The sequence below is a fragment of the Bos indicus x Bos taurus genome, chromosome 18, assembly GCF_003369695.1.
Source record: "Bos indicus x Bos taurus breed Angus x Brahman F1 hybrid chromosome 18, Bos_hybrid_MaternalHap_v2.0, whole genome shotgun sequence".
Lineage (NCBI taxonomy): Eukaryota > Metazoa > Chordata > Mammalia > Artiodactyla > Bovidae > Bos > Bos indicus x Bos taurus.
In genome coordinates this window covers 20357683-20372373 of record NC_040093.1, presented here as the reverse complement: position 1 = coordinate 20372373, position 14691 = coordinate 20357683, and the positions used below count along the sequence as shown (strand labels likewise).

The 14691-nt window shown below is 39.1% G+C and overlaps 1 protein-coding gene across 6 annotated transcripts; it reads left to right on the top strand.

Annotated features, from left to right (window-relative positions):
• Positions 1-616: 616 nt before the first annotated feature.
• Positions 617-12361, top strand: ZNF181 (zinc finger protein 181). 6 transcript variants are annotated; one of them, XM_027514250.1, is made up of 5 exons: positions 617-1831; positions 2738-2813; positions 8662-8782; positions 9041-9139; positions 10419-10534. In XM_027514250.1, exons 2-5 carry the CDS (start codon positions 2805-2807, stop codon positions 10430-10432), a joined length of 243 nt encoding a protein of 80 aa, XP_027370051.1. In that variant the 5' UTR covers positions 617-1831; positions 2738-2804; the 3' UTR covers positions 10433-10534. The 6 variants fall into 6 exon arrangements, with proteins under 6 accessions (XP_027370051.1, XP_027370049.1, XP_027370046.1 ...); XM_027514248.1 differs by having other exon boundaries at positions 832-1831; positions 9044-9139; positions 10126-12361; XM_027514245.1 differs by having other exon boundaries at positions 832-1831; positions 10126-12361.
• The last annotated feature ends 2330 nt before the right edge of the window (positions 12362-14691 follow it).

Genomic DNA, 14691 nt, shown 5'->3' with positions numbered 1-14691 from the left:
AGACTTTATGTTTTAAAGTGTTTCCAGAGTGGTAGTAATCCCAGATCTTGTCTGAAAATCAAACTATATAATCTGTAGAAAAGAGAGTCACTTTCATTCAAGGATACTGGGGAGACCAGTAAAATCTCTTTTCAGGGACTAAGTGGCACACAAAACTAACCAACCAAAAAAGGAAACAGCATGAACTGAGTACATAAATTTAAAATTTTTACAAAGATTCCTAAGATCTTCAGATTTCCTAGATGGTTCTAGTGGTAACGAATGCACCTGCCAGGAGACATAGAGATGCAAGTTTGATCCCTGGGTCAGAAAGATCCCCTGGAGGAAGGCATGGCAACCCACTCCAGTATTCTTGCCTAGAGAATCCCATGGACAGAGGAGCCTGGTGAGCTACAGTCCATAAGGTTGCAAAGAGTCAGACACGACCGAAGTGACTTAAAACACATATCTTCAATATTGGTATTATCATATTATGAATCAACTGTGCCTACTGTGTTACAAAAATTTTTGGAAAATTGAGAACAAAAAATCCACTGGAAAGGGAATTATGTTAGATAAATAATAAATCATTCAGACTGCAATAGAGAGACAGAAAAATGGAAATTAGAGGAAAATAGAGTGGAAAAATCTACCTAACAACTAACTGGAATTCACAAGAAGAGGAGAAAGAATGGAGAAGAGCCCAATATATGGAGAAGGAAATTTTTCTGAGGACGGGAAGATGCCACTTAACAGATTCAATCTGCTCAACAATCCCAAGCAGGAGAAAAGGCAAAGAATTTCATAAAAAGCATGAGAAAATTCTCTCGTGCTATTTATAATTAAAAGAAAACAGGTAAAATGAATTTAATTAAAAAAGAAAATAAAGGCAACAACCCAAGTTAATACCAAGAGTAGAATGCTCTGGCCTTGATACATCTGTCCAGAGCCCGTGTGGGTGGGCTGGGCAAAGTCTCAAAGACAAAGGAGGGTCAGAGGAGTGGTTTTTCCCACGATTGAGGGTGTTTATCCTCAAAACCCTCACTTGAATCCGATAATCCTGAGTCCTTCGAGGACATGTAATGCACATCACCGCGGTAGTCAGTGTCCGAGCGACGACGTGACCCCACGAACTTCCGGGAAGTGCAATTGGTCCCCGTTCAGCTCATGTTGTGACAGCTCGGATACAGGGTATTTTAGGAAATACAGTCCTGGACAAGTGGAAGCTAAATACTCAAGAGCAGTACAAGCCGAGCAGAGTGGCAGCAAAGTTTTGAATGACAGATCTTCGGCTGGCAGAGGCCACTTCTTGTCCCGCACCAGCAAGTCTGCCCTTGTTCAAGGAGGAAAACGTCTGTACGAGCACAGAAATGACCCAAAAGACGTTTCACGGCCTCGTAATCTTCTGGGAAACATAGGTTCCCGGTTTGGGCTCTCATTATCTTCACAGCGCTTGTAGACGCTGCCGTTGGTTTCGGGAAGCGGAGTTCGCCACAGACGACTGTTGTCTGCATCCTTCCGAGGGGGTCGATCCCAGTGGAGTCTTTAGGCGGTGTAATTTCTCACAAAGCCCAGCCCGTGGTCTCGCGGTGCTCCGAGATCGCGCGACCGCTGAGCCTCCTGGGAAGTGTAGTTTTCCGGAAGGCAACCGTGCGACTCACCGGCAACTTTTCTCCTTGAAGCGGAGGAGTCTGAGAAGTGCCGCCGGGACCAGTGCTACGCCTGGGGCTGCCCGGCGTTTGTCTCCGACCCAGCAGCAGTATTCAAGGTCCTGGAATCGCGCAGGACTCTGGGCAGCACCGTTCCGGCGAGGCAAGCGGCCTTTGTTCGCTACAGCTACGCGGCGCGTCAGGTACGCGGAGGTGCCCGCAGTGGACGGCTTCGGTGCTGGTGAGGGTCTGCTGAGGGGTCAGGCAAGTGTGGGTGCGGAGAGGGTGGCGGGCGCTGGGTACGACCGCCATAACTTCTCAGGTCCCAGAGTCTACCCCGCGGTGTGAGCCCAGGCAGGCCCTTGGCTCCTCTGGGCCTCTGTCCTGCTTTGTAAAAGGGGAGTAAGGATGGCGCTTACCTCTAAGAGCTGTTGTAAAAAAGGAAATGGGAGAGTGAGTGTGCGTTATACGCACTGAAAGAAAAAAAAAATTGTGTAAACCCTAAATTGCTTCAGTGTTGCCGAGTTTCAGTTTTTCTCATCGTTTATCTAAAAAAGAAATCTGGAATAATGTGAATGCCCACCATGCATAGTGGTAAAGATCGAAAGAGCTCGTATTTAACATTATTATTACTGTTGTTTTATGAGTCGGTCATTTATATACGGGCTGCCCAGGTGGCTCAGCGGTAAAGAATCCACCTGCCAATGCAGGAAACGCAGGAGACACCCCCCGCCTAACTTCGATCCCTGGATAGGGAAGATCCCCTAGAGAAGGAAATGGCAACCTGCTCCAGTATTCTTGCCTGAAAATTTACATAGACAGAAGAGCCTGGCGGGCTACAGTCCATGGGGTCCCAGAGTTGGACACGACTGAGCGCGCACATACACACACACACTCACACTCTCATGTATATATGATAGTTGATGTACACGTAGATGCCACCTGGTTACCTCTTGCCAAGGAACACATTGTTAATTCAGGGAAAGGTTGGAACCCTAGAAAGTGATTCCCAGTGGGATCCTCCATGCAGGTGTGTCCTGAGCTGCAAGATTGCGAGATACACCTGATTTGTCATGACTGCTTTTTCCTGTTTTGATCTGCCTTTTCAGGCACTGCCCTTCTATAAGAAGAGAACCTGGAAAGAGGACTGTGTTGACTATTGGAAATTGCAAAGTCATGTTTCAGGTAAGTTGATTTGTCCCCAAATCTTCCTAAAACACCTACTTACCAGGACTCTTGAGTGTTTGCTTTGCCTCTCCTACCAGTTCCCACCTCACAAAGTTCACTTAGGGATTGGATCTTTGATTCCTTTCATTAAAACAAAGCATGGAGCCTGCAAAACTCCAAAGTATTTTCTCTCAGTGCTCTTCTTTTCTATCAGCTTTCTGCTAGAAGCCTCTGAAGAGTCTTGAGCAAAACTTTTTTAAAATTATGATTCAGAATTCAAGTTTGGAATTTTAGGTATTTACTTTATGGTTGTTTAAGTTGTATCATGTGGTGTCTATTAATGGTATATGTCAGTATTTTCAGTTATTCAAGTCAAGAGATGTTTGGAGTCATCCTTGAGACCTCCCTTTCTCTTAAAATTCACATTCAGACACTGTAGTTAGATCTAAAATATACATAGTATATCTACACAATCTGACCATTGGTTACCACATCACTACCACTACCACTGCCTCCCTGGTCCAAGCCACTTAGGTTATTGCAATTGTCACCTTGCTGGAATTCCTGCTTCTGCCCTTGACCCTCTTCAGTCTTCACAATACAGCTGTCACAGTGATCCTCTTGTTATATAAAATCCTGTCATTCCTCAGCTTAAAACTCTTTGGTGACCCTAACTCAGAAGTCAGAATTGTGTAGTGACAAAAAACTTTGCACAGTTAGGCTGTCTTATTACTTCCCTGATTTCATCTTCCATCTGTTTCTTTGTTTTCTGGGAGCTCCAGCCACACTGGCTACCTGCTTCCAGGCCTTGGAAGTTGCTGTACCATCTGCATGGAATATTCTTTACCTAGATATATACAAGCTTGCATTCTGACCTCCTTTGTATCTTTGCTTTGTAGTTACTTTCTCAGTAAAACTTCCCTGAACACCTATGTAAAATTGTAGTCACCTTCTCTCGACTAATTGTAGTCACCTTCTCTCGACTATCACTTCTACTCCTCCATCATTGTGTTGTTTTTCATAGCACTCTCCTGATGGCTCAGCAGTAAAGAACCCACCTGCCAATGCAGGAGACACAGGAGTCATAGTTTGACCCCTGGGTTGGGAAGATTCCCTGGAGGAAATGGCAACCCACTCCAGTGTTTCTGCCTGGGAAATCCCATGGACAGAGGAGCCTGGTGGGCTATAGTCTATAGGGTCTCAAAGAATCAGACATGACTGAGCATGCATGCACACACATCACTCCTAGCTGATACACTCTGTGTTTGCTATATGCATATGCTCATTGTTTATCTCTTCCTACTGGAAAGGATATTTTTTGTTGACTGTTTTATCTTTAGTAGCCAGAGTGGTATCTGGTATAGCCAGATACTTGGTAAACAGTTGTTGAATGAAGGAGTGATGAGAAAATGATGGGAAAGAATCATGGAGTGGAAATGAAACCTGTATAGGAAAAGGTATGAGTGGCAGATATGCATGTTGGGAATGTTAGACAATTGAAATTGAAATAAGTCTTTTTTTTTTTTAGGTAAAAGCTGAAGTGAACTAATTGCCAAAATCATTCATTGACTTATTTTCTAAACACTTAACAAATAACTGTTAGGAGATTCTTACATAGGTTTCTGTCATTGGTACACAAGATTTCATGATCTCATGCAGTACTGTCAAAGAGAACTTTCTATAGTGGGGGAAGTATCCTATTTGTGTCCTGTCCATTGTGGCAGCCACCAGCCCCTTATGACTGTTAAGCACTTGAATCATAACTGGAGTGACCAAGGAACTGAATTTTTATTTAAATTTAATTTTAATTAAATTTTATAGCCAAATACAGTGGCTACTATATTGAACAATACAGGACTGGTATAAAAGTAAATCATAAAAATTAAGGTATTTATTTAATATCTAAGTTCTAGGGACAGAGGTGAATTAGCATCCCAGGTTGCTGGGACACTGAAGGGGAAGAGAGAGTTGAAGCATCCCTTCCTGGAGTTGTCTAGGTGGCCCATAATACCAGGGAGGCAGAGGTGGAAGTGGAGTTATACCAAACTGAGAGAACACCTTGAGTATAGGTAGAGAGGCCTAAGAGAGCCTTTCAAGAAAATGCAAAAATTTTGTGCAGCAATGGTTTACAAACAGGGTTGACTTTGTTCCCCTTAATCCCATTCATAAGACACATTTTCCGGAGAAGGCAATGGCACCCCACTCCAGTACTCTTGCCTGGAAAATCCCAAGGACAGGGGAGCCTGGTGGGCTGCCGTCTATGGGGTCGCACAGACTCGGACACGACTGAAGCGACTTAGCAGCAGCAGCAGCAGCAGCAGAGACATTTTCAGCTGTTAAAATGGGGGTAGGGAGTGGTTAAGGGGAGTTGCTACTAGTATCTGAAGGGTCGAGGCTAGGGATGCTATTCAACATGCTAAAATTCTCAGGACAGCCCCCACAGCAAAGAGTTGTTCAGCTTAAAATGTCAGTAGTGCCAAGACTGAGAAACTTTGATTTAAATAAAGATCAAAGAATATGCTAGAGTATGTGGGGTTTCTTCTTTGGACTATTAATATTATGATATTGATTAATATCAAAACTTAAAATATGAAATGTCTTTGCATTGGTAGAATAAAACATGGTGTTTTTTTTTTTTTTTCTTTTTTAACTTTACAATATTGTATTGGTTTTGCCATATATCAACATGAATCCGCCACAGGTATACATGGGTTCCCCATCCTGAACCCTCCTCCCTCCTCCCTCCCCGTACCATCCCTCTGGGTTGTCCCAGTGCACCAGCCCCAAGCATCCAGTATTGTGCATCGAACCTGGACTGGCAACTCGTTTCATATATGATATTATACATGTTTCAGTGCCATTCTCCCAAATCATCCCACCCTCTCCCTCTCCCACAGAGTCCAAAAGACTGTTCTATACATCAGTGTCTCTTTTGCTGTCTCGTATACAGGGTTATTGTTACCATCTTTCTAAATTCCATATATATGCATTAGTATACTGTATTGGTGTTTTTCTTTCTGGCTTACTTCACTCTGTATAATAGGCTCCAGTTTCATCCACCTCATTAGAACTGATTCAAATCTATTCTTTTTAATGGCTGAGTAATATTCCATTGTGTATATGTACCACAGCTTTCTTATCCATTCATCTGCTGATGGACATCTAGGTTGCTTCCAAAAACATGGTGTTTTATTCATTTAATATAGTGTTGACTTTTCAGTTTGGCTTATCAGGTAAGATTTGTAAAAGCTGATCATTTTAAAGATCACTGTGGAAAACAGGAAAAGATGGACATTTTCTCAGTTCATGTGATAAGGCTAGTATAACCCTCATACCTAGCTAAGAGCAAATACAGATGGGAAAAATAATTTCCCCTGGTGCCAAAGGGAGACCTTCTCCCCTTTCCTTTTCTTAAGAGTGTTTCCTTGAGAAAAATATGTAACTCTGTATCCTTTCCCCTGTCCCTTTGAGATGTTTATAAATCTTTTCAAAACTAAATAAGCCTCTGCCAATTTTACAGAGCATTAAAGTCTTCTTAAGGGCATTGGTGGCACTAGTGGTAAACAACCTGCCTGCCAATGCAGGAGACATAAGAGATGTGGGTTCGATTCCTGAGTTGGGAAAATCCCCTGGGAGGAGGGCATGGCAACCCACTCAACTATTCTTGCTTGGAGAATCCCATGGACAGAGAAACCTGGCAGGCTATGGTCCATAGGGTTGCACAGAGTTGGACATGACTGAAGCGACTTAGCATGCCTGTGCAAGGGCCTTGGAGACATCCCTTTGAAATCCATCAGCAGAGGAATGGATAAGAAAGCTGTGGTACATATACACAATGGAGTATTACTCAGCCATTAAAAAGAATACATTTGAATCAGTTCTAATGAGGTGGTTGAAACTGGAGCCTATTATACAGAGTGAAGTAAGCCAGAAGGAAAAACATAAATACAGTACACTAACGCATATATATGGAATTTAGAAAGATGGTAACAATAACCCTGTGTACGAGACAGCAAAAGAGACACTGATGTATAGAACAGTCTTATGGACTCTGTGGGAGAGGGAGAGGGTGGGAAGATTTGGGAGAATGACATTGAAACATGTAAAATATCATGTAAGAAACGAGTTGCCAGTCCAGGTTCGATGCATGACACTGGATGCTTGGGGCTGGTGCACTGGGACGACCCAGAGGGATGGTATGGGGAGGGAGGAGGGAGGAGGGTTCAGGATGGGGAACACATGTATACCTGTGGCGGATTCATTTTGATATTTGGCAAAACTAATACAATTATGTAAAGTTTAAAAATAAAATAAAATTAAAAAAAAAAAAAAAAAAGAAATGAAAACATGAAGGAAGATGCACTTCTGTCTCCCTATCTGTATGGGAGTTTAGCCTAGACTTCTGGCTCCAGGTTCTAACTACCTGCTTGTCATAAAGATAATGAGTTTTAAATTTTTTCTTTGGAGTAAAGGCACTTAACACAGAGGGCTACCCCAATTACCAGGTGAATTTAGGATGAATTATGTGTTGCAATAGTTCATCCTAAATTCACATGTAATTGCAAAGTGATATCTCCAAGGCCCTTGTGCATGCATGCTAAGTCTCTTTAGTCATGTCCGACTCTGTACGACCCTGTAATGGATTGTATCTGACTGACTTTATAAAAGGGTGAGATGTCTTTCTGTCCTTGCAGTCTCATTAATTATTAGCTATTATTATTATGAAGTACATTACAGTCTGGTTTAATGCTTTCTCAGTAATAAAACTGTTCTCTTTTTACACGATAGAGAGGATTTTTCAGCTCAGTAGATTTGATTGGTTTTTAATTTCCCCAACACCAGACAAAGGTAAATTCTCTCTTTAAAACCAAACATCCAAATGAAGTAATATAGTATTGAATCTATAGTTGGAATGAAAAATTTACAGTAGCCAAACAATGTCTGTTTCACCAATGAAAGGTAGTAATAATGACATTTTAAATGCACTGAAGGAAATTCAACCAGCTCCATATTCTTGCCATGGACAGGAAAAAAAAAAAAAGGAAAGCCCTTGGACCGAGAAGCCTGGGGGGCTGCAGTCCATGGGAGTCACAAAAGGGTTGGACACAACTTAGGAGCTAAACAACAACAAATGTATATATGTTTTTTCACATATTTTAATTTGACTAGCCAATAAGTTATGATTGAACATTTAAACTTTTTCTAAAATTTTTCCACTTTAAATAATACCATGAATGAGTACTGTTGGCAAGAAATGTGTTTTCTTCATAGGATATTTTCCTTAGGATGTGTCTTATTTTTTCTTTGCTCTTCCTTTAAGGTTCTGTTCAAGGACTACCACAAGGCATGAAACCATCCTTCAGTCCTTTTGCTCAGGAGTCTCAAATTATTTTAATTATAGATTATAAGGGTTAATTATATACCATAAATGTTTTTGCTTTTTGTTTATAAAGTGGTTATATATATGATTATGTGTTTATCTTTAATATAAAGATGTCTTTTTTTGAGCGTATTGGATTCTTTTTTTTAAACTTAATTCATGTTTTATTACTTGGCACATAAGCTATGAAAAACAAAACTAAGCACTTGACTAAATGCTGTCAAATGTTGAATGCTGAATTTTAAAAATTTTATAATTCTGTTCCCTACTTTTCTGAAGCAGAGTTCTTATATTTGTCTCTTACCCTTATTGTATAACAGTGCCAAGCACATAGTTATCCAATTATTACTTAGATCAGATTCTTGATCATTGTGACAACTGCTGGAATCTTTTTCCCTTTCTTCCACACCAGGGTAATTTTACCCTTTAATCAGTGACAGAAGAGGCCTGGGCTATGGTTGAGCCTAAACGTGTTTGCTGTTTCAGGTGACATTTAGTGATGTGGCCATAGACTTCTCACATGAAGAGTGGAGATGGCTCAATTCTACTCAGAGGAATTTATACAAGGATGTGATGGTCCAGAATTATGAGAACCTGGTATCCCTAGGTAAGCATATCTTTTCCTCCCCCTCAATGGAGATCTTCCATCTGCCACTGTGAATTGCTAGAGATCCTCTTTAGTAAATGGCTGAATTTTTGTTTCACAGTCCTAAGGACATGTATAGTTTGTTGTGTCCTGCCTGAAGCTTATCATCCCATTTCAGTGAACATCCTTCAGATCTTTCTTTGGTCCCTTTTATGGTGATGGTCTCTCCATGTAGACCACAATTTAAACAGTGTTTTTTTCTAATATTTTTCCTGCAAGCAGGTCTTTCCATACCTAAGCCATATGTGATTGCTTTATTGGAGGATGGCAAAGAACCTTGTATGGTGGAGGAAAAGCTGTCAAAAGATACATTTCCAGGTAAGTCGTGGTGAATCAGGAAACAGAGATCTTTGGTTAAAGATGCTTGTGTAAAGTATAGAGGCATTTTAGTGTATTTTAGGGATACTGTTATCAGAGATTCCAGACGTAACAAAATCTTACGTTTTGAGGGATGCTTAGATTTCTAAATGACAATTCCTCTACCCTAAATTATTATCTTTCTGTATTACTCATCTGATCAAAAATGGAGGGTTTTGCCATCATTGTAATCCAAATTGTTATTTATTTGAAGTGAAATAAGGCAAATTATTCTTTTATATGTCCATGTAAGGAAAAATATACAAATGGTTTTGGGCTAAAAAAGCTGTCAACTAAATGGAAAATCACTTTACCCCTGAGGCAGAACTTCAGAGATCAAGAGTGAACATAAATGCTAAAGGAAGTAAGGGATATATAAGAAGGTTTCTAACAGTATTTTCTGTCAATAAATATTATGAGTTCACACAGATCCTACCTAAACTCACAAAGGTTAAATCTTTCTGAGCCATAAAGAGTATTTACATTATTTTGTCGTCATTGTAGCTATTTAGTGCAGTGCTGTACATTCTCCATATTAAGCATACTAATCTGACAGCAATTGAGATTAATCAAAGTTTGGAGAACCAAGGCTAAGATAAAATGTAGTCATTCATATAAGTATAGACACAAAATGTTGGCTTGGGATCCAGAATGCCTTTTGCATTTTCTTTGATAGTTTCATTTTTTTTCCCCACAGACTGTCTATGTATTAATTCATTTCCCTTATTACACTCAGTTCCTGCCTCTATGAGCTGTTTATATTCTCTGTGCTCCATTTTAACTTTGTTCAGAAATCATTGAATATATGAGAGTTGTCAGAGCTATGTGTTTTCTTGGCACTGGGGAGAATGACTTTATTTTTTATCCAATTCTCCTGTTTCTAACATAGAAGTTTCCTTTCAAGAAGTTCAGATAAAGCAGTGTTTTGCTCTTTTGATATATTACAGATTGTAAAACAAGATGGGAAAACAAAGAATTATCAATGAAGGAGGATATTTATGATGAAGATTTACCCCAAATGGTATTAAAGGAAAAAACTATACAACAAAATCATGAATTTTCAAATTTTAACAAGGACTTGTATTATATCAAAAAGTTCAAGGGGAAGTATGAAAATCAAGTAGAGCATTTCAGACCAGTGACCCTCACCTTTAGAGAAAGTCCCATTGGGGAAAGTGTTTACAAATGTAATGCATTTAAAAGCATTTTCCATTTAAAGTCTGTTTTTTCTGAACCACAGAGAATTTCTGCTGAAGGGAAGTCACATAAATGTGATATACTTAAGAAGAGTTTACCAACAAATTCAGTTATAAAAAATGAGAATATCAATGATGGAAAGAAACTTCTGAATTCTAATGAAAGTGTAGCAGCCTTCAGCCAAAGCAAATCTCTTACCCTTCACCAGACTTTGAATAAAGAGAAAATCTATACATGCAATGAATGTGGGAAAGCCTTTGGCAAACAATCAATCCTTAATCGGCACTGGAGAATTCATACAGGAGAGAAACCCTATGAATGTCATGAATGTGGGAAGACTTTTAGCCATGGCTCATCCCTTACTCGACATCAAATAAGTCACAGTGGAGAGAAACCTTACAAATGTATTGAATGTGGAAAAGCCTTTAGCCATGTCTCATCACTTACTAATCATCAAAGCACTCACACTGGAGAGAAACCATATGAATGTATGAACTGTGGAAAGGCGTTTAGTCGCGTTTCACATCTCATTGAACATCTGAGAATTCATACTCAAGAAAAACTCTATGAATGTCGAATATGTGGGAAGGCATTCATTCACAGGTCATCTCTCATTCACCATCAGAAAATTCATACTGGAGAGAAACCTTATGAATGTAGAGAATGTGGAAAAGCCTTTTGCTGTAGCTCACACCTTACTCGACATCAAAGAATTCATGCTATTGAGAAACAATTTGAATGTAACAAATGTCTGAAAGTCTTTAGCAGCCTCTCATTTCTTATTCAGCATCAGAGTATTCATACTGAAGAAAAGCCCTTTGAATGTCAAAAATGTGGGAAATCCTTTAACCAACCTGAATCATTGAATATGCATTTGAGAAACCACACTAGATTGAAACCATATGAATGCAGTATATGTGGGAAAGCCTTCAGTCACAGGTCATCTCTGTTTCAACATCACAGAATTCATACTGGAGAGAAACCCTATGAATGCATTAAATGTGGGAAGACCTTCAGCTGTAGTTCAAACCTTACTGTACATCAGAGAATTCATACTGGAGAAAAGCCATATAAATGTAATGAATGTGGGAAGGCATTTAGCAAAGGCTCAAATCTTACTGCCCATCAGCGAGTACATAATGGAGAGAAACCCAGTAGTACAATAAGTGTGGAAAAGTCTTTAGGCCATATGAGTCACTGTGTGTATGAAAGATCACATAATAGAGAAACTGCATAAAGGCAGTGTTCATCATACTATACTGTAGCTGTAGATCTTCTTGGATTCAAAATCAGAAAATCTATACTGGAGAAAATGTAATGAATATGGGAAAGTCTCTAGCAATGATATAAGCCTTATTGTTTATCACAATTCACACTGTAGAGAGACTATGATGGCAATAAGTGTGGGAAAGACTAGCCAGCATTAATCCCTTAGTTGACATAAGTAAATCCACACTGGAGAAAAACCCTTTACATGTAACAAGTTGGGAAAGACATTAGGCAAACATGAATCTCTTAAGAAACATTACACACATACAGAAGAAAAGCAGTACGAATATAGAAATTTTGGGAAGTCCTTCAGTTAAAATACATCCTTCATTCTCTACATCAGAGAACTCACACTGAAGAGAAAGTTTATGTAAGGAATGTAGCAAAGTGTTAGTTCACTAAGCTTGCAGGCATCAGAAGATTAATGCTAGAACCACCTGAAGGATGTAGGAAGTATGTGTAAGTCTTTCTTTGCAATGATGCTAATTTGTAAACAGTTCTACAGGAGAGCAAACAAGCATAAATCAACATGCATATCATAAAGTAGCAGCATGCATTTTACTCCAGGTCCTACATAAAAAATAGCTAATGGGCATGTGAAGATATATAGTCACTCAGTGAATCCAGTAAATGTAATAAATGAACATTGCAATAGAAGTAAAAAGTGGTATGAATAAAATTTTTCATCTCTAATAAAGTGGTTTTGTGTATGTTGAACTCCTTTGACACACTGATATTTCTTAAGAGTTTTCCACTATTTTTCTCTTGACAAATGAGGATCAGCTTTCCTGTATAGCCTTCGGTGGAAGACCAGCAAACCTAGAAAAAAGTGGCCTGATCTCTGTACTAAGAATGCGACTATTTTGGTGAGGTTAATATACAGTGCATTTCCTGTTGACTTAAATGATGCATTTTAATTTTTACGTGTGCTGTGAGAACCCAACCAAGAAATTACATACAGTGAGGGATTAGAGCAGAGTGGATGTGCTTTTTAGTCCAAATCCTAAAGGATGAGTCCTAATTACAGTGACCATCCATAACTGCAGATTCTGCATCTGTAGATTCAACCACTCACAGTTGGAAGTGTTTTTTGAAAAGGTTTCATCTAAAAAGAAAACTTGGGACTTACCAGCTGTAGGCAATTATTTACATATCATTCACATTACGTTTACAACTATTGACATTGTATTGGCTTTTGTAGTGGCTCAGGGAATACATCATATTAGGTGATGATTTAAAAGTATACAGGAAGATGTGCCTAGGTTATAGCAACTATGCCATTTTATTTAAGGGACCTGGAGCACCTACAGGTTTTGGTATCTGTGGAGGTGAGGGAGTATGTTGGTCCTGGAGCCAGTTCCTTGCCGATAAAGGACAACTGTAGGTAAGGCACATGTGCTCTCAAGGATCATTCTAGGCAAAGCAGACCAGCAAGTTCTATCATGTTTGATGCAGCTGAAATGCATTATGTAGTGTCTAGTTTCTAGTTTTGTGGCTTAGGTATTACTGCTGGCAGCAATACTAATAAAGCATCAGTTGTTTCCCCATCCCTTGATCATTGTTATGGAGGGTTGGAATTGAATAATCCAGAGCCATTCCCACAACTTCTGCAGCCTGCTCACCAATTTTGATAGCACTAGTATCCTGCATCATAGCTTCTGGAAATATTTAAGAGCATTTTTGTTTTTTACACTGAAGCTTGACAGATAAATATAGTTTCTAAGCAGGGTGGCTTCAAATATTCTAAATGGAATAGACTTACTGGCTTCACAATTTCTTGTGACTGGAGAGGTTATAGAGATCAGTGATGGATTTTACAGACACTGTTGGAAGTAAACGGCATTTAAATGCAATTTATGTTTCTGGTTTTATTCTCTATGGCATTTGATAGTTGTAAGTAACAAATTTTAAGAAAGGATATTATATCATTGATACAAGTCTGGTTTGGGATGAATGATAGGGTTTTCAACTTTAAATAAAATACTCACCTACTCTGGTATGTGCTACTTTAATGGAAAGCCAATAGGTGAAGGCACATTCCATATCAATTCTCAGCAGATATAGTGGGTTTGGAATGGGATTTTTAATATTAAGCAGAGATTTATATTTCCTCTGATTAGTTAATACGATTTTGACATTCTATGGAATGTTGAAGGATCTTTGAGAGGTTTATAATTAAAGGAGCACAGGATGGTATCAAACAAGGATAAGAACATTTATGATTATGGATGGACTGGCCCCTACATGTATATTTAGTTGTAAGATAGTGGCAGTAGCTTTTTGTTTCTCCCATGCTCTGCCCTCTATTCTCCCAAGCACTGATGCCAAAAAGATGAACCAGTCCTTTAATCTCCCAGATTTTATTTGCTTTCACTACATACAGGTTCATGCCATCTTACTTTGTTATAAGATTCATCCAGATACTCATACTTTTTCATTTAAAAAGCATGAGCATACATATCATAATATTTTGCAATTCTTAAAGTGCCTTCACAGTGATACTGAACAAGGAAAAGAAAGCCAGAGACTTAAAGATAGCGAAGGTTTTAAGGAAGCAATAAGAGTATATACCTTGTTACAATAAGATTTGAGCCGAGATCGTCCTGATGTTATAATATCACTAGTGGAGAATCATGCTCAGTCTTACTCAACCATTTCTTGAGCATCTACTGCAGTCAAGGTAAATAAGACATGTTCCATACAATTTAAGAGCTCAAAAGTGTGTGTGTATGAACAGCATAGGCTCTGGAGTCATGTTACCTGGGTATAAATCCAAGTTGTGTGTATATTGACTTTGTACAGCCTTGGACAATTTACCTTGCTGTGCCATCTGTAAAATTATTTTGTCTGTAAAATGATATCTCAGGATTATGATGAAGATTAAGTAGGTTAATTGGTATAAAATGCTTTGTACCTCAAAAGCATTTAAATATTAGCTATTGATTTCATCATTTTCTTCACATGACTGCATTATTCTGGTCTCAAATGTCACATCTTCTAGTGGGTTTTCATAATCACTTGTCACAACTTACTTATTGATTCACCTT

Coding starts and splice junctions, on each gene's coding strand:
- ZNF181 (XM_027514245.1), top strand. Junction 8,783..9,040: donor TGAGAACCTGGTATCCCTAG/GTAAGCATATCT, acceptor TTTTCCTGCAAG/CAGGTCTTTCCATACCTAAG. Junction 9,140..10,125: donor GTCAAAAGATACATTTCCAG/GTAAGTCGTGGT, acceptor GATATATTACAG/ATTGTAAAACAAGATGGGAA.